Source organism: Thunnus thynnus, chromosome 8 (genome assembly GCF_963924715.1).
Source record: "Thunnus thynnus chromosome 8, fThuThy2.1, whole genome shotgun sequence".
Classification (NCBI taxonomy): Eukaryota; Metazoa; Chordata; class Actinopteri; order Scombriformes; family Scombridae; genus Thunnus; species Thunnus thynnus.
The window spans coordinates 24,835,280-24,858,512 of record NC_089524.1 but is presented as its reverse complement, the minus strand read 5'-3'; the positions used below and the strand labels follow the sequence as shown (position 1 = coordinate 24,858,512).

Below are 23,233 nucleotides of genomic sequence, written 5' to 3'. Positions count from 1 at the left end.
AATTTTTTAAAAAGTAATTTTTGTGAATTGTATTGCAAAGGCAGAGTACATCTTTCTCACGGCAGATCATCAACAGGTGTAACTAATGACACTAATCATGGTTGCATTTCATTAAAGTGTGCCACTACAAGGGCCCTGCTATCATGCATGCTGATTCAGTGACGTAGTTTACTCTCACACCTAAATGTAACTACTATGGAATTACTGTTCTGAACAGAAAATAATTTCTTGCTCAGTCCTTTTTTTGCTATCTCTTGCTTTCTTTTGTAGGTGTGGAGAAAAAAGCAGCAGGGATACAGTGCAACATCAGCCAAACTCTAAAAACTATAAACAGCGATAGCAGTGTAAGTTGGCTTGCCTTAACGGCTGCAAATATAGGAGCTGTTAATCAAGCACAGTCTGTACACACCCACAGAGCCATGAGAAAACATGAGTGAAAACACCTGGGTGGGTGGACTACGGGCGTGTACAGCTTTAAGGAATTTGACATTTATTCCATGTGCAAGAAACGCTCATTATTCTCATACAATGTGAACTGCCTCTCAGTTCCCTGCACAGCTTAGCAATTTGTCTTATTCCTGTTATTGTTACAATTTTTCTTTGCTTTTATGACATGAAGCCATTTTTGGATGCTGTACTGCGTTTATAGTACCAGCAGTACTAATGTCTTCAATTATCTTATTGTGTTTTTATTGAGTTTATGTTTATATGTTTGTTTCTAGGCTTCATTGTTGCAAAAAGAAATTTCTCTTGGTGGACGTCTGACATCAACATGCTGATACCAAGACATTTCTTTTCATTTGACTGAACAAATCTTCATCTTTGATGGGATAACTATTTTACCAGTACTCCAACAATGGCCTTGAAATTAGCTTAATTAATTTATTTATTGCAGTTGACTATTGAACGTAGACTTCAACTGTCAAACAAAATGGGCCTGAATAGCATAGTTGGTTTGAGGACGATGGTTATATCCTAAAACGATGGTTATATCCTAAAACTGCATTTTTCCAGTCTTCAAGTAGTGTAGAGTTGTATAAACCTTTATCTCCAGTGTTATCATAGTATTTTATTATTTTGGTACACTTTGGATCCTTATCAACTTAACCAGCATCAATACATGTTTTATAGAGTTCATTATTGTTGGATTTTTCCAAAATCCAGATGACCTACTCCCCATTGTGAGTAGATCTTCGTGACCCAGGAGTCCTCTGGATTACCTCTAACATATCTCAGTCTTTGCTGCTTTGTGAATTACCCTTAGACCAAAACCATATAAGTCCTAAAGTTAGGACCGACACGCCCCTTATTCTTAAGAGTTTCTCCTAACTCAGCCAGTTAGGAGCTACTTTTAGCTTCAGGATGTTTTGTGAATACAGCTCCTGAACTGTACTGAACCAAAGTGATTTTTCCATTCTGATACATGGACAGTATTTGATGACATCATGTAAATATCTGCTTGTTGTGTCTGTGTACTAACTCAGACAAGGTTGTTGACAACAAAATACACTATATTTTTGTCATGCATGTTGCAAGTTTTTAATTAAATTATGTATAGGTCTGTGTTATTAGTAGCATACAATTGTGCATGTGTGTGTGTTGTGATCATTAACCTGGTGGCTTGCTAGGTGGTTGATCTGTCTTTGGTGGAGCCAGTGTTGTGTTGTACATGGCTGTATCTGAAAGGCCAGATGGAACAGAGGTGTTCAGAAATTGTTAACTTACTTGTAGTAATATCAATATCATCAAATGAAGACTTTGAGTACTGGGATTTAACATAAATTGCAGCACCTCACTGAACTCATCAAAACTCAAAATCAGATATAGGTTTTCTTAGTTAAGCTTCAAGTGTACATCTAAATATATGAGAATAGAAAAGCATGTTATTCCATTTACAGACTGTACACACAGTTCCTCAGACTACCTGACTGGAAGGTGATCTCGCTGAACAACATCCAGGCATCAGCAAAGTAGAACTGGCACTTGATGGCACTGGCCATGTGGTTGGCCAGGTTGACCGTGACAAAACGGGCGCTGAGATTCTTCTCATCCACCACGGGGCTGAAGGAGAGCGGTGTGGCCTCCCAGTCTGATTCAGAGCGGAAGTAACAAAATACCTGGCGGAAGACCTTGACGTGCCGTAAGAACATGTTGTTGCAGTGAACCTGGACAGAGATAAAAGCACACGGGGAGGATTTTAGTACTGATGGAAGCTTAGAAATTGAACCTTTGGGGTGGGGAAAGCATTATCTTGAAGCATCAGAGGCCTCACCTTCATGGTGGTAAAGTTTCGTGTGCGGTCAAACTCAAACATGATTTCAACATATCCACTGGGGAAGCTCTCATTGTTCCAACCCACATAGTCATACCCTGGCCACACATTGTAGACATGACTGTCTGAAAAATCGTCTCGACCACACACTCCATCAGTCAGCTGGCCCAAGCCCTCTGTCATACTGAGAAACAGAGAGACAGTGTTAAACATAGAGGAAGTAGAAAGCATTCATTTCATTCATTTTTAGTATCATCCTTTATTTTCAATGTATCAGCACCTCTGTCAAAAGGTGTTCATGGCACAACATTCAACACTAGGTGGCAGCATTATAAAACCAATTCTTCACTTCTGCTTTTGGCTGTCATATTGTAAAATAGGACATTTTCTTTTCCCTCTGCACTGTTTCCTTGACAGAGAGAATGAGGCATGTGTCATGGAGGACATTATTCACCATGCCATAATCCAAACACTAATGTCAACAAAAGTATGATTTGTTCATTCCGGTTTTGAAACTCTGCAAGCTCAGTTGACTCAGTTGTTCCCATGAGGTATTGCCTAACAGTAAACCACCATGACCCATTCACCACTGTCTGTCTCTTTGCTTTCACCATGGTGACGAGGCAACAACAAGGTGAGGGAAAAAAAAGTACTGACAAAGGATGAGAAGAATGATGAAGCGGTATGGTGGCGATGAAAGAAAGAACAAAACACACACACACCTGTAGATGACAGCTCCATCATAGACGGAGTCATTGAGATAAACAGAGTAAGCAGGCAAGTTCATCTGTTCTCCTGCTGGAGCGTTGTACGACACAAGACCGTCTGTAAAGTGAAAAAAATTATCCATTAGGTAGAAACCATGGTCTATCATTCAAAACCCTTGTTGTAAAAGAGCATTTTTCAAAACCATAGAAGCTTGTTTGAAAGTGCTGTTGAGATTTTCAGAGTTTAGTGTTACAAATATGTCAAATTCAGTTAAACATTTAGAAAATGGTGATGATGTTAGGGTTGAATTTTCCATTTTGTGTTAAACAAAAAAAAGCGAGTGTGATATTGGATTATTTAAATGATTTGTTAGAATAAGCAGCTACACAATATACAGAAAATAATGTATGTTGTGTTAACAGTATGGGATACATGATTTATTTGAGGGCCTTGGCAATCGTCTCAGATTGACAATCTGTCTGCCCACAAAGATTTAGTTGTCAAAGGATGTGGAGACAGTATTGTGTGAGTTTAAAGAATTAAAAGTTCACTTCTGCTTTATTTGTTATTTACTTTTTTTGCACTTAACTCAAGCACGTTATCCAGAATATCCCCAATAAGAGCAGAGTGAAAGCACATGGGATGAACAAAATCAATGAAACCGCACTTTTACTTTTTAAAGAGCCAAGCACATGTGGTGCTAAGATGGCCTTCAAGATGGCAAGATGGCCTTGTTTGTTTTCTTTTTTCTCTTCTTCTACTTTGATTGGATCTCAAATTTTACCAGCTTCTCACATTCAAAACATTTTGAAATTTTATAGCTTCATGTTTCTTCATTTCTTCAAGCTTCAAGTTTTTTCAGACTCCTGAAAAAAATCTACATATTCTTTAGTTTATGCTAAACAATTTTAATCAAGGAACCCATAAAGTCTACTGGACAAACCTTTCTACCATACTGGATTTTCCAAAAAATGTTATTCTTCATATTTAAACAACCTTCCCAACCTACACAGCATTTCTAACTTTTATAAACTAACTAGCTTTTAATGTATGTAAATTTTATGAAGGACAACATATGCCTGAGTATGTCCAATAAGCCTCTGTGCACAAAAAAACAATGGTGGCACCAAATGCCATAAATCATGACAAGTGTGTCAAATTTAAACTTGGAGTTCGGGAAACTGGTGAAATCAAAGGTCAAAATGATATAAGAAAAAGAAGAAAAAATGTATTGGATTTGTATAGGCCTTTATTCTCAGGCACTTTCACTGAGAATAAACGGGAACATAAGGGTTAATTCAACATTTAGTTAATGATATGATTATTATGTACATCAGCCCTGTTTAAACACTGCCCTGCTTGTTATGAAAAGGTGACAGAGAATCGGCTGATCCTCTCTATCTTATCTTAGTATTGGTTGCCTCTGTGATCTTTGATCCCTCACTCATCAGCTTCTTCTGTCTGCAGTCTTTTCTCCTGCCACCTCAGCTTCCTCTTACCCAGCCATTCACAGCCGTAGAGCTCCACTCTCATGCAGACGTTCATGGAGTGGTCTGTGACGGGCATGAAGCGGACAAAGCGAGCGATGATGGGTGGCTCCAGGTCCTTGAGTACAATGTCGTAGGCGTTCCTATTTCCCTCAATCACCTGCGCATACAGCAAACACACCTTGACCTCCTGAAGAAGCTTACTAATGACAGAGACTGTAATCTACATGATAACAAATCCATACCCTCCTTATATCATCCTATTAAAAAAAATATAAATCAGTTCAGCATACTATCTCTATTATCACCACAACCAAAATCATACCAGATAAAAGCAATGAAAGGCCATAAATGACCTTAAGACAGTGCATCTTTATCAGAGATTTGTTATAAAGGTCAAAATAGATCATAAAGTGACATCCAAGCCAGAAAAAACTTGGCTTACACCTCATAGGTTGACTAACCTGCTTGCCCTGCCTGTTTCTCCACGAGATCCACCGGCTTCCATCACGGCTGTATTTAATCTTGTACATCTGGGCGAACTCATTACCCATGCCTCCCGCATGACGACCCTGGGTGCCCACGAGGGTGATGAAGTGGAGCGAGCGCAGGTCAATCTGGAGGAACTCCTTCAGGCTGTCTGGCTCGACTGTTATCTCCGGACACCACGCGCCATCGCCCTCCTCGAAGTCCAACCTGGAGAAGAGGCAAATGGAAAGAGAGAGGGAAAAAGATGAAATAACGCCAGGTAGATGTTACAGCAGGAAAGGGAAAAGGGTAATGGAGAAGAAAAACTAGGACAGGATGGAAAGGGAAAGGTGAGAGGAAAGTAGAAGTGAGTGCAGCCTGTTATAAAAACACCTCAGGGAAAGCCTGCGTCGTAAATTCACCTTAAAGTGTTAATTTTGGGCAAAGGGCTGGCAGGGGCAAATGGGAGCTGGGCGAGACTGAAAACATAGCCAGGCTGGTTGATGAAAGTGTATTACATCATTATCCTCAATACTTACTGAAGGCCACCCAAGTTCTGCAGCACACACACATACATACATGCTTCCTTAATCATGTGGTTGTGAGTAGAACTGATACCCCAGTTTGTGGTTTACTGCAAATAAACAGGCACAGGCACCTTATAGGATAAACCACCCACACACATACTCATTATCAGGGTAAACATACTATGAGGCACGTGTGGGAGAGTGTGCATCTGAGTGTGTGTGTGTGTGTGTGTGTGTGGCTACATTTGTGTGTGTGTGTGTGTATGAGAGACCTACCTGCCATATCTCGCAGCGGTGGATTCGGACCACTGGCTGGAGGCAGAGATGTCCTCGTCCTGTATCTGCCCTCCTGACATCCCCAGAGGATACCGACACACACCTGAGACACGACAGACAACAAGTTCCATTATATGACTGCAAGAAATAAACAGATGAATATGAAAACTGTCATGAAGTTAGATAAACATCCACAAAGTGCCTGATGTTTGCTCAGGCATAAACACTCATCCTGGAAATGACTAATTACAAACATGGTTGTTAACGAGTAGCCTCTAATGTTTACTGGTACTTTTTTGAGTAGAATCTGAAAGCATTCAAAATTTAGCTTTAATTCACTGTAAGATTGTGTAGTTTTGGAAATGCCAGAATTACAGAGCAGCATCCTATTATGTTAACATGACACATTCAGGAAAATTTGACTCTTCAGTTTTTTGTTTCCTCTTTATATTCATGAGGAAACCTGTGAAAAAAGTGTCATAAAGAAAAGACGACCATAAGTTTGGTGTGTTTTGTGTATTTGAGATGTGCATTTTAATTGTATGTTTCTTTTACTTCACAACATTTCAGAAGGAATTATTGTACTTTTTAGTCTACATCATTCTTTAATGACTTGAAACTTTTCAGATTCAGATTTGTAAAACTTACAATAAGAATATTAGATATGATGCAGTAAATTAAACCACTCAGCCATCTACAGCATTAAAATGCTGCTTATATATTAATGCATCAGTTATAATAATCCAATACTATTATATAATATTAATATAACACCGACCTTTGCCTGCATAGTGAGTACTTTAACTTTTATATTTTAAGTACATTTTGCTGATAGTATTAAGTTAAATTTTGAATGCAGGAATTTTACTATGGAGTATTTTTACACTGTGATTTCTAATTTGACTTAAGTGAAGGCTAAAAGTATGAATAATTATTCTACCACTGCCGGTTGGTAGGGCACATTTCCACTGAGGTGTTTACTGTCAGGATCCACAGTGGCTCTTTGACAGTGATCTTATAGAACAAAATAACTTGTAAGTTGTTTTTGCTTGACAAAATGATTAAGTCTACCACAGTACTTCTGTTTAAACAGTATGTTCTAGTACTCTTTCCAGCCCTGGTATTTACTTGGATTATCACACTCTGAAACGTGCGGCTCCCCTCACTCCTCTCAGACCAACCGCAGCGCTGGTTGGCGCTGAAAATTCAAAACCATATTCAAACACTCGCCAGACGCCCTCGGACATTTCTAGGACAGAACTACTTAATTCCCAGCTTCTGTCAAGAAACCTGAAGAAGGTGATGGATAGTGCTGGATGAAGGGGTGGGGTAGTGGTGTGAGAGGACTATATGCACACACACACACACACACACACACACACACACACACACACACACACACACACACACACACACAAATACACATCCTAAGCAACTCCTTGCACTCAAATTGAGGTTTGTTTTATTGAAATAATAAGCTGGAACTGTCTCTGCCAGTCCAAACAGTGCTTGTATCAAGCTCATGTACAGGAGTTAGTTACTGTGTGTGTGTGCATTTGTGTGTGTGTGGTGAAACTGGCTGGTCTGAGCCCATCACGCCCCCACTGTGCGGTCAATAGAAGCAATATGCCCTCTGTTTCCTGCATGCCCCTCCACCCCCTCATCTCCTTTTTTTTCTGTCTGCTCTCTGTCCTCTCCTCCTGTGTGGTCTCTCCCCTTCTCCTTCTCTTTTCCTCTGTCCCCTTCAGTGGCAAGAGGTGATTAAAGTCAGCAGTGCATTTTAGAAAATCCTCATCTCATTATGACTCAGTGAGCTAGTGGCTAACTGAGCGTGACACAACAGACATGGTATCTATTAAGGTTTACAAGGCACCGAATGAATTTACTGATTTATGGGTGTTTCCATCAGTCTTTATCGACAGGGTTGGGTCGTGGTTGTGTTTTGGTCTAACACTGATAACTCCACCTAACAGGATATGACCTCCAGGTAGCCTCATTTGCACATGAAAGAGCCTGTGTGTATCATACTCTGTGGATGTGATAGCATTGGCTGATGGCTTTTAGTGGAGCTGGAGGCGGAAGTTACAGGGAGACCAACCCTGTTCGCCTGGCCCCTTGTCTCACAGAAAAACCTTTGAGAAGACGCCAGCAACAGCAGAGCTTGAGGTTCAAGGCCCTCTCTGTCCCTCTCTCGCTCTTTCTTTTCCTCCTTCTTCTCTCCCTGTGATTCTCTCTTCCTCTTTCTTGATCTCCTACAAATATTTGCTTAAAAGTCAAAATGTGGAAACCCCTGAAGGTTTGGGGCTGATGACCTGATATGCTATACTCACATGTGTGTGTGTACACATGCATACACACTCCAGACTCACATAAGCAGGCGTAGATGCAACCACACATATACACACACACACACACACACACATATGCAGGCTTCGTCTTGGCAGTGACACAGTGACAAACAAAAACTCTTCCAGATGTCACAGACTGCATTCGCCTCCTCTGTTGTCCTTTCATCTTGTCCTCTCTAACCTTTCAATGCTGCCCTCTTCATTTCATTCCTCATCAGTTTTTTCCTGCAACTGTTTACACCCCTCCCCTCAGCCCAGATCATCTTGGCTATGAACAGACCACATCAACCCGAAACCATCTAACTCTTCTCATATTCTCCACGTATTAGTGGTATCTGTGGCTACATAATTACAAAACAATTCAATGATAGGTGTGGTGTTCAAACTGCACGAATACAAATTGTCAGAACCGACTTCAAGAGCAACAAAAGAGATCTCCAATAAATTATATCAGATCAAATCAGGACAGGATAAGATGAGAAAAATAAAGTGGAAATAAAGTGGAAAAGTTGGAATGATAATAACTGGTATCAAGTAGCTAAAATGTTGTATTTGCGTTCGGTGTAGTGTTGCTATTGCTGCCCGGTCCAGAGGTTATGGGGTTTGAGGTGGTTGGCGTTCCTGCACACATGAGCCTCATTCACACAGAGGTGCAGAATGTAAACAGATGTTGAGATGGAGAAAGAGATGAGCACAGTGCAGCATCTCCTCTCTCTCCTCTCCTGCTGTCTCCCTACTGGGATACTGCATTGTCAAAAAAAAACAATCCAACTGTAAACTTACAGGAAATGCTGGGGTCATTATGTGTATGTCACATGGTATGAGTTGGTAACATAAGTTTTTTTTATGAAGTCTTGCCAGAAAGATACAGAGATACAGAGCACAGACAGAGCAACATCACCAGTCGGGGAAAAACACAGAGATTGGCGAGGACATAATTGGTGAAAATAGGAGTCATTATCAGAGTCTTTAACCACATCCTAGAGACAGAGAGAGACGGGTTTCAGTGTGCCATGCCGGATGTATGACCGCTCTTCCAAATGTTGGTTTTTGCTGTGTTTATTTATCTACCCAACCCACTCAGAGGTGACCCCAGGGGTGAGCAGTGGGGGCAGTCGAGTGTGTTCATTTGGACACACACACAAACACACACATACACAGATCGAGCCCCCTAAAACACACACACACACCACCACCACCCATCAGGCTTCACATTCAGCCACAGCATCTAAAAATATCACCCCAGAAAAAGGTGGAAAAATACCAGCCTTGTGTGGTGGAGAAATAGAGAGAGAGACAGAGAGAGAGAGAGAAGAGAGAGGAGTAACAGACTAAACCCTCTCGCTCACCTCTTGATTTTTACCGCACCCTGACTACTGAAAGGCAGACTTGTTCTGTATTTGCTGTTCAACCGCTGGCTCACTGGTTCACTCACTCACACACACACACCACTAAAGTGTGTGTTGTCACGCAAGTTGCTGCTCATTTGCAACATAATGCGTGTTCGCAATATGTCAGTGCAGTTTTGGTAGGTTATTATATCTTCAAGCATGTGACTTTTGCCAAACAGTGGCCACTTTTGTCACAAGTGGGAATTACAGAATTATGATCATTTGAGTTAGCTGCTTTAAAACTTGATTTTGTTTTTAGTTTCTGGCCACCTTATAAATGTCTGTCCAATATTCACTCTTCTTTTAGACCTGTTTTTTTCTCCACCAATTCCTGAATGCTCTTTGGTGTGCAGCAGCTAACTGATAACTTTGTCCGTTTGCTGTTTGATGGTGAGCAGGTCGTGTACAGCGGGTTTATCAGAGCTGCCTGCTGTGGCTGCAAACGCTGGTGATGAAAGTGAATCAAAATGGTTAAGCTGCGGACAGGAAAAACCAAAACAATGGGCTGAAAGATGCTAAAACACTTTGTAAAGCTGGGTCATTATGAGTGAAACATAAAAATATTTTTAGTGCAGCTTTAAATACATTCAATTACACTCAGTCAGTTGTTTTAAAGAGCACAAAGGGACCGCAAACAGGAAGCAACAACTGGTGACTTCTGGTGAGGTAGGATGTGTTAGTCTTTTGTGATGAACTTAAAGAAATCAGTGACATGCTAAAACATAGCATAGCAGTAATATAAAAGTTTTTAGCCTCAGCAAATTGACTCACTAATGACAGCTACACAGCAATATCTATCTAATATTTGCTAACATTAGCCACCATAAGCTACTAGTCATACCAGTGCAAGTATGACCGTAGCGGCAAAACTCCTGACTGTACTTGAACTCAGCAAGATAGCGTTTTATTGCCTGTGAATTAAACTTTTCATTTTCAAGTGAAATACTGTGTTATTTCTTCTCTCAAAAGTTATATAGTCTCACTTTATGTTATTTAAATAATCCACTGAGGAACTTCTAATTCATTCACCCACTCATTCATTCATTTAAGATTTACTCCTAAACATTCACAAGGAGAAGAAGCCTGCACAATAATAACACTGCGTGATATTTGGCTGTTCTGCCCTGGGCCTTTGCTCACGTGCATACCTCCTCCTTCTCCACAGTGAAATAAAGTTCGCCCACTCAGGGGTAAAATGGGAAAGACAGGGATGGTATAACTCCATTGCTTGGGAATTTTAAACAGGGGAAAGTTGGCATCACTCAACATCTCAGCTCTACTAAATTCAGCCATGAATATTTCCAGACTGTGGAAAAATGACCCTCTTCTCAATGCAGCAGAACTAAAGCATTAGACAGAATTATAGGTGGATATATCCTGCTTCCATATATTAGAGCAGGTTGAGTTTTAAGCTTTTAATGACACTGGAGGTGATTTTTTTGACCTAATTGTTTTTTGGGTGAAGGAATCCCTCGGATTATAGATACAAATCTTTTTCTTAAACAGTGAACTTGTTGACCATGATCAGATGCACAAACAGTCCTTTCCATGACTTATGAGTGGTCAAATACTGGGAAACACACACTCGCACAGACACACATACACATACACACAAGTGCCGGGGAGAAAGACAGAGCCTATTTCAATGGACTTTCCTGCTGTCAGAATGTCTGGTATGCATTAGCCACAGACTCCAGTGGGATAGCTGGATCCACAGCATGCGTGTGCATGCGGGTATATGCATGTGAGCAGGAACACAAACACACACACACACACACACACACACACACACACACATACACATATACACACTCACAAAAACACAGAAAGAAGAGAAATCCCACAGGGGTCAAACATTCAAACTCCTAATTAAGTGTAGTTGAAAAGATGTCTCATAAAATATCCATGGTCAAAATTTTTGGTGTTGAACGCTGAACGGTGCAAAATCTAAGCTTCTGAAGAAACCTTGAAATGTATCAAGCATCCTATGTTACATTCACATCTGGTTAAATAGACAAAAATAGATATATATGTAAGGAGACATATGCATTAAAGTAACCACAGCATGCACACATTATTTTACTTGAAAACTCCCTCTATAAACACTCTATGATCTCTATCTCACTGGCTCTTTCTGTTTCTTTCCTCACTTTCTTTGAGCTTCTTACAAAAGTCTCTGCTCATTTCTTGTTTGGCACAAAGAACAAAAGAATGACTAACAGAGTAAACTAGGTTTGAGAGTGTGTGTTTTCATGTAGTGTGCCTGTGCGTGTGCAGCTCACTCTGTAAAGATGGTGAAAAGGATTCAAGGTACAAGTGAACACTCCAGAAACTAGCTGTTGTTAAAAACCAAGTGAAAGCAAGGGTTAAACTGTTTACTGAGCTCCGTCTGAGAGCAGAAACCCCCTACATGACCTCATGTTTGCTATTTTCATACTTTCTCAAAAGGAAATAGGATTTGCAGTTTTATAGCACAGTAGAATATGATGTCAAAAGTTTTAGTTAGAAAGTATAAGTGGGGCGGAGTGAGGCAGGAGGATGTGGAAGTGATGGGGCGTTTTTTTCACTGCTGTTTTTTTTTTTTCTTTTTAAACACTGCTGAGTGAGGTCAGTGTGGCCTGTAAACTTTGAGCTGAACTTTTCTGACCAACTATCATTAATTACTATTTAGTTTGAGTATATTCATTCATTATCCTTTCAACAACAAAGAAAACTCAGCCTGATGATAGAAGCTTTGAAACTGAAATCATAAACAGTAGCCAGATCACGGTTTTTACTGGCAAATATCTGCTGTATTTCTACCATTTCAACAATAACCAAAAACCTCTCTTCGGTTCCTATTTGACTCTGTCTCTGCCCACCAAATGTTGCTACTCTATTTCCTCGTAAAAAATTATTGGTCCTATTTCATTGACATCACAAAAACCACCCGTGCCGTGGAGGGAGAGCTGAAGAAACACATGCATGCTGGGATCAAAGAGGCCAAACCAGAGAGAAGGGACCACAAAGCAGCACTTATCCAAAATCTGAATCAGTTGCAGTCTGGACTGGACTGGAGCACCAAACCCAAAAACACTACCCAGGACTCACAAAAGTCATTTTATAGTATTCACAAACTCTTGAATATGATCTCACTGCAGTCTGAAACTTGAATACAGACACCCAACACCCTTGCTCAGTAGAACGGGAGATGCACAGACCTGGGTTGACCTGTGATGTGACAGCTCCTAACAGGTAGAGGAGGATGAGCAGGAGGAAGTGAACGTCCCACAGGTGCTTCATCACAAACACATGCACAGACAGGCTTCCAACCTGAAAAACAAGATGGAAAAAGCAGGTTACACAAACGTCTGTGAGAAAACTGTGAAAAGTAGCTCGGTATGTAAGCTTGTATTACATGATGAACACATTTTATTACTATTTACTTGTCTGTATGCATGGGAACCAAACATTTGTTTGGATATATAAGGGAAAATGGAAGTTTAATTGGATGCATGTTTTTATTTCACTCAATAAAAGACACAATAATTGGCACCTCACAGTGGAATTTCCATTTATTTAGTGCTTTATCACTCTATTAAACTCTAACTGTGGTGGGGATATTTGAATATCACCCCTGCAAGACAGAAAAGGATTTCAGTTCATATGCAATTAAAAAAAATGCAGCTTTTTATTTTATAATTAGACATTATACACTGTAATTGTAGGAACAAATGATGAATGAATGCAGGGACAAACGACGGTGGGAGAGGAGAAAGAGACGTTGAGACACTGAGTCACAGACATGACTTCAGCTGGACAGACGCAGCGCCAACAAGCCGCCTCCAACTGACCGCTTAGTCCAACAGCCGAGAAAAACAACTAGTTTCAACTAGTTTCTGTCCACAGTTCATTTATGATTTGACTGCCCAAATGTAGAATTTCAAAAGACAGACATACAAGGAAAAAGCGGATTACTTGGTAACCTCACATTCAACTTTGCTCATTATATGTTTAAACATGGATGTGTTGAGTCATATGCTTGAACACTTTTCAGCCACACTGACCGAAGAGGGGAAATGTTGTAGTTATCTAATCATGACTAAGTTAAGTGCTTGGAGCCGAGGCGCTTTTACTGCAGCTGAAAATCTGTTATGTAACCGAGGTTAGTTTTATTGTTCGCACCATGTTAATCACATTTTATGTAACAAAATTGTATAGAAAATGAGCAATGAGACATGTTTAATCTTTTATGTTAGTTGGTGGGGAAAAGCTGCTTGATAGGGTGATATGGATAAAAAAAATCAAATATCATGATATTTTTGACCAAATACCTCAATATTGATATTGTGACAATATTGTAGCAATGGCTATTGGTGCTTTTACAAAATATTTACACGATGAGATTTTTCATAAATAATCATCAGTAATGTGGATATAATGACTAAGTGGGTAAAGGCAAATAACAGAACAGCTACAACAGTCTGGTTAGTTCAGAAAATTACATCACTTTACTGTAATGCAGCCTTTAAAACCAGGAAAAGACAACACTTATGCCATATCACAATCTTACAATATCCAAAATCTAAGATGATATCTAGTCTCATATCACAATATCAATATAATATTGATATATTACCCAGTCTTACTGCTCAAGTCTTAATTTTCAGTGGTTTCTGAATATTTTAGCCACTATCTAATGAGTTTTTATATTTATTGTTGTAAAGGTGATAAGCTTTGTCCTCCAGTTCCAAATGTAAATACTAAAAGACATCACTAAAGCGGGGTTATCTAAACCCACATGACAAATGACACAAAACAAAACTACCAAGAGGACTGTGGGAATTTACACAGAGAGACATCAGTGTGTGTGTGTGTCAGACATTTCCTGGTCTTCATCACCGGCCAAGAACAACATCTCCCTGACGTTTCACCGATGAAATAACAGAAGGATCAGCAGCATTTTGCTCAATGGGAGAAGACTGGATACACTACAGTACAGGCCTTCATTCACACACTGTGTGATCTGCTGTGCAGTATTACACTACTATAATGGCCCTGTTCCTAAAATGTCATCTCTATACTTCTTTCTCTTTGCTTACAGTATATTCAGTCTCCATCAGCAATAACTCTCCTTACCAGTTAACCTTTGTCCAAATTAACCTCTGACATATATGAAGTGCAGGTTCACTTATGTGCTCTGGGAAACAAATCCAGACCTGTTGATTTTGAGCTCATGCCCAAATTCACTTCATTTTTGCCCAGCAGGCTACTTTTAATGATCAAATAACAATTTCCACATTGCCTTGCTACAATGATCAGACATGTGTGCTTGGAAATATGAAATATTTTTTGTAAATAACAACCCTGATAGTTACGGTTCGTTTCTTCCAAAGATGTTGTGCATAAATACTGATACTGATCCAAAGCAACTTGATACGAGCCAGTGCTCAAACAAGACCCATAAAGCAGTCCTTGAGTCAAAACAACCTCAAACTAATCTCGTGCAACCAGCGCTGATGGTCCACCCACTGAATTTTGTGACACTAATTACAGCCTGACTTGCTTCTTTCATTGTGCCCTCACACATAATCTTGTTGCTTTTCTTACTTCCATTTCTGCAGCTTCAGGTTACAGCCACTTCCCACTGAGGCTCCTTCACTAAGCTTAACTCCTCTTGGCCTTTCGAAAGCTAATGAAACACAAACAGCTGATGGCTTGTGTGTATTTGGAAGTCAAAAATGTGTTTACCATGTGCTGGAGAACATTTATGTGAAGGCTGCCTGTGCTGTATTGGGCAGGAGAATTGCCCTTTGGTTCTACTTTTGGAGACTCTCAAAGGATCGTACTGGTGTGATTGCATGTTTTAGCCCATTTACTCCAAATAGCGTACAGTTCACATTAGTGTTTGCCCAAAGCATGCCATAAATAGGGATAGGACTCAGTCAGTTGATCTTGAAATATATTGTGAAAGAGCTCTACAAGTATGGGAGTGATTACCATTAAATGAATAGCAATAATGTGACTTTAGTCATTGTTGCCTCAAAAAAGATGCAGCCAAGTCTCAAAACAATCACTAATCAATTAAATGAAGCCAAAAAAATTTCAGGTCTCTTGAGGTTGATTTAATAATAATTGATATGTGCTGAGGCTGGCAATTGCCTAAAAGGTAGGAAAGACGTGTTAAAGGCTATGGTAGACTTTGGAAAATGGTTGTCTGTAATGTAAAGTGTGTGTGACTGGTATTAAATGGGATCAATACAGTAGACCATTGTTCTGTTCTTCAGTTTCTTTCCAACATTCAAGCTGCAAATATGAGATTCAAGCCATTGTTGATATACTTAGCGCACAAGTTAAGTTTGGTCCAAGTTCAACACCGGAAACTTATTTGGTCATCTTTTAGTGGCTGTTAAAATGTGGAAAATTGATTTTCTGTGTATCGGTTGTATTGCCGTTGCCTCCTCTGGTTCCAGCTGTGTTCTCGATACCTGTATGAGGTGAACAGCTGTTATTCCCTAACCGGCCTCTGCTGTAGTGACATGAGATCAGTCAGCGGCCCTGCAGCTACAGGCACAGGTTCACAGCTCTGGAAACTTCCTCTCCATTCTCGTCTTTCAGGAACATAGCAGGAAAAACTTATTCATGTCCTATCTCGGTTTCAAAAAGTATCTATTCCAAGATTTTTTCCCTTTTCACTTTCAAAGACGTATCACAAACTTTTGTGGGAAAAACTGTAGAAAAATAAAGAAAAGGGCTTTTGAAAGCACTGTCAAATCATCAGAAGGTTTAAATTTCAACTTAGAGTATATAAATTTGTGTCCAAATCCGTTTATTTATTATGAGTCCATACAAAGATCATTAGCTGTCTCATTTCATAATGAACTTAATACCAGCAATCATTTCATACAAGTCCGGCAGATGCAACTTTTCTTTTCTTGTTACAATAAACATTGCTCCTCACAGCTCATTTAAACAGTCACATTTCACAGTAACATTGATTTTTCCGCCCTGAAAACACATGCAGAAAGAGTAAAAGAGAGATAGGGGGATTGGAGACAGAGTCCTGCAACGAAGACCAGCTGCACAAACCCTTCAGTGGTGAATTTATTCTCATAGCTCCTGAGAGATGGAACAGGAAATAGACAGGAGATCTAGGTCACATACTGCATCCGTCCCCACCTGTATGGCAGAGCGGAGCACAGAGAGATGGAGGTTTGACCTCTGGGCCCTTGGTATTCAAACACATACAATGAGCCAGAGAATATGGACTGTAACGTGTCAAAGATTTTTTTAAAGTGTTTTTTAATTGAGGAGAATTTCTGGAAAAATATTTCCCTCCATGTATGCTAACGAGCAGCAGAAAGTAAAAGGCAGAGTTTGGTTTGGCTATCACTGATCTGATGTAAAGTCTGCTCTCCTCTGTATGGCGCCCAGGTAAACTAGGTCCACCTACTGTTTAAGGAGCGTTGAGCTCATTAGCTTGTTACAAGCTCATAAACCAATGCAGGCAGTCCAACGTAAACAGGTACAGGGAGAGTCACTCGGGTGAGGACAGAGAAAAGGAGTGGATGAGATGAGGGAGAAGTGCAGGGTGGGTGTGAGAGGACTGAGATGGAAGTGAGACAAAGTGGAGGGTGAAAGGGGAGTAAAGATGCACCTCTGGACTTTAGCTAGTGGGCTTTCAAATCAGGACAAAGGCAGCAATTTGGATACAGATATATGTCCACAAACTGCACTACAGTATGATCACACAGGAATGTAGGAGTGTAAGGAATGGGTTTTATGCATGCAAAGTGAAGTCTACAGACCTTCAGATATCTTAGATTACTTGTAGTCAGATTAACATTGTGTTACTGGTCTTTCTGCACCATGAGAGAATATATGTGAATGTTCTAGTCACAGACTATAGTAGATTTTCCCCTTGAAACTGTTTTTGTGTATTAGATTTTGCAAAACACAAAAAATGGGCATACTTGGTCTGGTATATGTCAAATGAGGCATCCTTGGTATCAAAAAAGGATCAATAAAATGCTGTTATTAACAATGATGAACGATATAAAGGTGTTTCGTGGGTGTTTATTAAATATACAGTGAATTTTAGATCATGTGTATTGAACATTACTCTATATGCACATAACATATTGTTTTTTAAAATTCCAACTGTTGTAAAAGAATAAAAACTGACTCTGATCTATTATCTTTCATACAGGGCAGCTAACGTTCAGCAAAGTCTGCACCGCAACACAGCACACTCCAGGGTCACATTCATGAAAATAAACCAAAGTCAGGTTCACTGACACTTCTAAAAGCTTTCAGAATAGGAAGAAAAAATAAACTCAAGCTGAAAGTGTCTAATGCAATCAAAACAAGGCCTTTTAAAGTACAGTTGTATGTTTGACACATTTCAAAGGTCCAACTGAGCATTGAACACAAATCAAAGTGTCACTGGTTGTTCAGTGAGAGCAGAACTGGTCAAGTTCCCGTCAGGTCCCTCCTTCACTGTGCCGTAACTCCACACCATATGTTGTAAATGTCTTGGTAATAACTCTTAAAGGAAGGTTGACCTCATATGTTCCTTTTCTGTCCTTCAGTGAAATATGACATTTTTACCCCCAGGGCAGTGAGAAAGCCCCTGAGCACAGTGTCATCAGTGGGCCCCCCACTCTGATTTTATTCATATCCAAACCTAAATCATATAAACCAAATATCATTATATCATTTAACATTACAAACACATAATCCAAGAACCATAATACAAAACAGGGCCTTCTTTGTCACAGCATACTGTATAATCGCTCCATCACAGTAAAGAGCTTCTAGTATTACCCACATAGTTGAAGATACACAGTCAACATTTAACTGGAGCATGACATAAATATATAAGATATTAGAGTCTTAAAAGAGTGCAAGCTACAACTAAACTCAGCTGATGAATTTACTTGCATACACGGTGGATTTGAGTAAGTCAGAGCTTTAGTCTGTGTCCTTCTGAATCATTCATACATTGTAAAATGAGCTTGTTCTCCCGGGCATCCAGTGGGCAAAGACCCTGATGATATCTACCTTGTTTAGTTTGACATTTCCGGAAATACACTAATTCGCTTCAACTTGTCCTTTTTAGACTTCAGTTTTTAAGCCAACAAAACAAATTACATATAACTTGTTAATTAGTGAGCTGCTGGGAGGATTTTGTTACCTTTGGACAGAGCCAGGCTAGCTGTGTCTCCCTGTTTTCAGGTTTTATGCTAAGCTACGTTAACCAGCTGCTGGCTGTAGCTTCATATCAACAAGTACCAAATTAAAACAACTAATCTGTCAGTTCTGTCAGCAGTAATCCGCAGGACAACATCATTTGTCTGTTACAAATCACTGTGAAAAAATTATAATGTTTCATCATCTGACAACACTATGGTTAAGGTCTGGTTAGGTTTAAGGAAAGATGGTTTGGGTTAAAATGATCACTTTGTTAAAGTTAGAGAAACATGTGGAGTGGGTTAAAGTTACTACTTCCTTAAAGTCAGGCAACCTTCGTCATCATGGCTACAATAATAGCCGGGGCTAAAGTTAGTGAACAATGTTATGTTTTTTTTAAAAAGCGATTTGCCAAAGTGTTGAACTATTTCTTTAACATGTATACATTGGGATGACAAAAAGGAGTGGAAAGTTATTCATTTAGAGGTGAAATAATACTCTTTATTTATAATATTTTAGCATATTTGCAACAATAATGAATAGTGAGAGTTACTTTTCTTCCTACATCTGTTCATAACGACCAGTATATTACAGCATGACAGCCATTTTGCACATACTTACTTTCTCCCAGTAGATCAAATATAAAAACAAAACCATATGTGGTAAAGGTTCCTGAATGTGGTGGCAAATTACTGTATCTACTGTACCAGAGGGAGTTATGGCATGTCACTTTACGTTAAACACACCATATCTAACATGTCAGTTACTCACTTAGGCTAACATCTGTCTGCAGATGCAGTCATAGATTCGTTAGGCTAAAGTGCTAAATCACAGCACCAGTCAGACTGGAGGAGACATTAAATATTACAGAAAAAACAGGTTTAATCAATCTGACTGGAGCTTTGTCTGAATTCAAACAGTTTTTTATAAACACCAAAATGTTGATAGCCAGCAGGCAGAGTTTATTGTATCAACTTAGAGCAGAACGTTCCTGAATAGGACGACTATTGACTTGAATTTCTGCTTCTGGGAAAAAGAGTCTTTGCCCCATAAATATCAGCTCCCTCTTAGCTAGTTCAGGAAGTGGTGAAGGACAGATACTCCCCTCAGAAACCCTACGAGCCCGCAGAGCTCAACCAAGAAACAAGGGACGAATTATCTATATTGGAGATAGATTGACGAGTTTCCGATCATTTGTACAAGTCATTGCAAAGGTAATTCTAACCGTTTTCACCACTTTAATGAGTTTCAAGGCTTCAGACACTGACATTCACCTCTATGGTTGCTCGTCTTACAAACCCAGAAACTTGAAACACAGTCATGCATTCAGTAAGAGCTCATGTCCTCCTCCACAGCTCTCACACTGAAAACAGGATGGTGGTTTTATTTTGTTTTCCCAGGCCTTCTTATTTGTGTAAATAATCAGATTGTCTTTGTAGGGACAAGCCCAGCACAAAGAGAAACATTGGTGTACCACCAGGTCCTGCACCCTGGGAAAGCCTGTAAAGTCAACACACAGGTTTACCTGGCTCTGTTCCCTGGCTCTGTCCTGGTCTCTGTCTCACTTACATACCCACACAAGCACACACAGCAGCGTCAACACTCGGGGCTTTACATGGGCCTGTGCAGAAGAGTGAATAACCAGTGGAGGCTCAGAGGGGAGATCAACTGAACACTTCACCATCCAGCCACTAAAAAGTGTCCAAGTAGCCATCAGGCCCCAAAGAGACGAGAGGACAGTTTCTATAATTACATCTCTGGTTTCATAATCACACAACTTAAACGTACTGTAGGTCATAATCACTGTTCAACTATATGACTTCATGTAAAATGTGAAATGTAATTACAATACTTTCACAAAATTAGAAGTACAGCATATTACACTAAACTGTTTGATGTTGGATTCATGCTTTTTCATCAACCCGCAACTCATGTTCTTGATGAGTGTGAATTAAAATCATTGCAGTGTAACAAGTAAAATACTAGAGATTCTTCAGTCTATCATAGCAGTCATAACTACAGTTTGAATCAAAAAACAGCCTCATCAAACTTTAAATTGAATCACAGATGAATACTGTTACATCTCCAGGCTTCAAATCCACAGGACTATATTACATTATATTACACACAAGTTAAAATTAAAAAGGTTTCCCATCTGACTATTTTGACCACTTAAAGGGTAGGTTCACAATTTTTCAAGACAACAGTTAGGCAGCCATATGAACAATGAAACAGGTTTTGGTTGCAGTAATCATTCATTCTGTTCATACTGACCATTAAGAGATCATTTCATAATGTGCTAATGTAAGTGGTGGGGGACTAAATCCACAGCCCTCCTTCTGTGCAAAAATGTATTTAAAAGTTTATCTGAAGCTAATATGAAGCTTCAGCTGCCCAGATTAGTTAAATAAATTTTAAGTATCAAATTCCCTCTTTTTTTTGGTTACTATCCTTCCACTGTAGCTCAAAAAGGAAGCCTCATTTTAGCTTTAGATAAACTTTTAAATACATTTTTGCACAAAACAAGGAGAAATAATTACAGAAAAAAAAAAAAAAAACCCACACAGTTTCAATGTTCATTTGGGCCCCTGACTATTGTTTTAAGACAGACTTTTCTGTCTGTGAACGTATCCTTTAACAATTCCTAACATTTGGGAAACAAATGCGTGGGTTGTTGTAATGGTATAATGGTATGGCACATGATTGCATTTCTTAGCAGGGACCACAGATGAAAATGAACTTTCAGCTATATCTAGTGCAATACATGTATCATGAGGAGTGGCCTGGTGGTTAAGACACATACCATACAACCACCACGTCTCCTGTTCAATTCTAGCCGAGAACTGTTGCTGCATGTCTCACCCCTCTATCCCCCCCCTTATTTCCTGTCTGCCTCTCTATCAACTGTCCAATAAAGAAACATTTCTTCAAAAAATGCATTGTTCCTGTTAAATAAACAATAAAAAAAATGGCAATGCAAGTACATGAGCAGCTGAAAACAATGCAGGTTTAACAAGCAGAAAGTTAAATAACATGAAATCTGCTACCTCAAACCAGAAATCATGTCTGGCATATACGTACAGTGTATAGTAGGTTTGTGTTTATGTGCGCCGTTGGTGCCGAGCCTGATTGCTATACAGTGTGTCCATATGTTATGCACCATAACCATCCACATGTGCTTTCTATTATATCCTCTTGTTTCTCCCTTCAGGCTGTAGCATCACAGATATTTTATTTTTATGGGAATGCATGAAATCCGAATCACTTTTCCCAATCAAACCCAGGTGGAGTCATGTAAACACCCAGCAGTAAAATCTGAGAATGAGACACACACGCGCACGCCGGCTTACATTACTTTTCTCTGCACATGCAAACACACATATAGTATGTAATTACATTTTCTCCACAGGAAACAATCCTCTATTGTCTGGGTTAGACGTGACACCTGGGGAGAAGTGTTTTAGTCTACAGGCTTAATTATAGGATATCTTATTCCACGTGTGCACATGTAATGATATACAAGGCAGATCTTGAGTGTGTCTCTATGATAGAGTGGATAAAAACAGGACTCTGCTTCGTAAGCAATAGTTTTGTAGTAATATGAAACCTGAAAGCTGAAAAGCTATGGTCCTGTGCTGCTTTATGGCCTGGAGTGCATATGAATGGCTTCATCACTTTAAATCTAGTGAATTTTGTCACATATTACTCTCTCTGTGCTCTCCTTTCTGTCATGTCTCGCTGAATACAAATTTCTCTTTTGCAAGGAGGTCAAACTACAGAGCCGCAATGCAGGAGCTGGTCTGGATTCTGTCTTACAGACTCTTGTGGACATGAGTTTTTGAAGGAGGGTCCTAAAAGATAAACTCTCAACAATGACTCTCTCCTACTCATATACCATGTAATGGAGCTTAGGTTAAGATTTGAGGTCTACGGTCTTTGGTTTGACATGCTGCTGCAAGAGCACACCTGCTGGAGCACCTCACTGATGGTGCCATCACGGACCTTTAGTTGCCTGAGGACATGAACCGTTCAAACCAGGATGCAGGTGCTCATAAAGGCTACCAGCTGATGTTTAGTGGCCACAAGGGAGAAAGGAAGTGAGAAACCGCAGGAAAGGCTGTAGGCCCACTAACCTCACCTGTAAATACTCACAGACAGATTCAGCACTGTATTTTATCTACCTGCAAAATCCACCAAATATTTCAACAAAGACTCACTAACTGTGCATTACCATGCAATGACAAGGGTTGTGTTTGTTATGTAAGGAGAGTAGCCTAAAATCTTTGACTGGAAAGCCATTTTAATTGAATATCCAGGCCCTGAACTTTACAGCTACACTGTCAGATTGGAAAAAACAGCAGCTCAGGCCAAGAAGCTCTTTTTTTCCACTTCCTCAGGTCCATCCCAAGCATGCGGCTTCAATCAAGAGCATTTGTGCACTCAGCTATGATGAGAAGTAATTTCTTTAATTTCAACAGAAAAAGTACCTTCTTAGTAGTTCTTAAACAAAGCACCAAATGACAAGTTGATGACCACTTTTCAAACAAAAGAGTGGAAAAAGCTTTATCTTTGTAGAGAAAAATAA

The 23,233-nt window shown here is 39.7% G+C and overlaps 1 protein-coding gene across 2 annotated transcripts in view; it reads right to left on the bottom strand.

The window, feature by feature from the left end:
• Positions 1 to 23,233, bottom strand: part of ddr2a (discoidin domain receptor tyrosine kinase 2a) — a 32,996-nt gene that overhangs the window by 5,607 nt on the left and 4,156 nt on the right. For both annotated transcript variants that reach the window (XM_067597403.1, XM_067597404.1), the window contains exons 2-9: positions 12,678 to 12,789; positions 5,739 to 5,841; positions 4,932 to 5,163; positions 4,480 to 4,627; positions 2,995 to 3,097; positions 2,273 to 2,456; positions 1,925 to 2,165; positions 1,614 to 1,679 (exon numbers count right to left, since the gene is read on the bottom strand). In XM_067597403.1, the coding sequence (XP_067453504.1) occupies positions 1,614 to 1,679; positions 1,925 to 2,165; positions 2,273 to 2,456; positions 2,995 to 3,097; positions 4,480 to 4,627; positions 4,932 to 5,163; positions 5,739 to 5,841; positions 12,678 to 12,759 (1,159 nt within the window). In that variant the 5' untranslated portion in view covers positions 12,760 to 12,789. The remainder of the gene's footprint in view (positions 1 to 1,613; positions 1,680 to 1,924; positions 2,166 to 2,272; positions 2,457 to 2,994; positions 3,098 to 4,479; positions 4,628 to 4,931; positions 5,164 to 5,738; positions 5,842 to 12,677; positions 12,790 to 23,233) is intronic.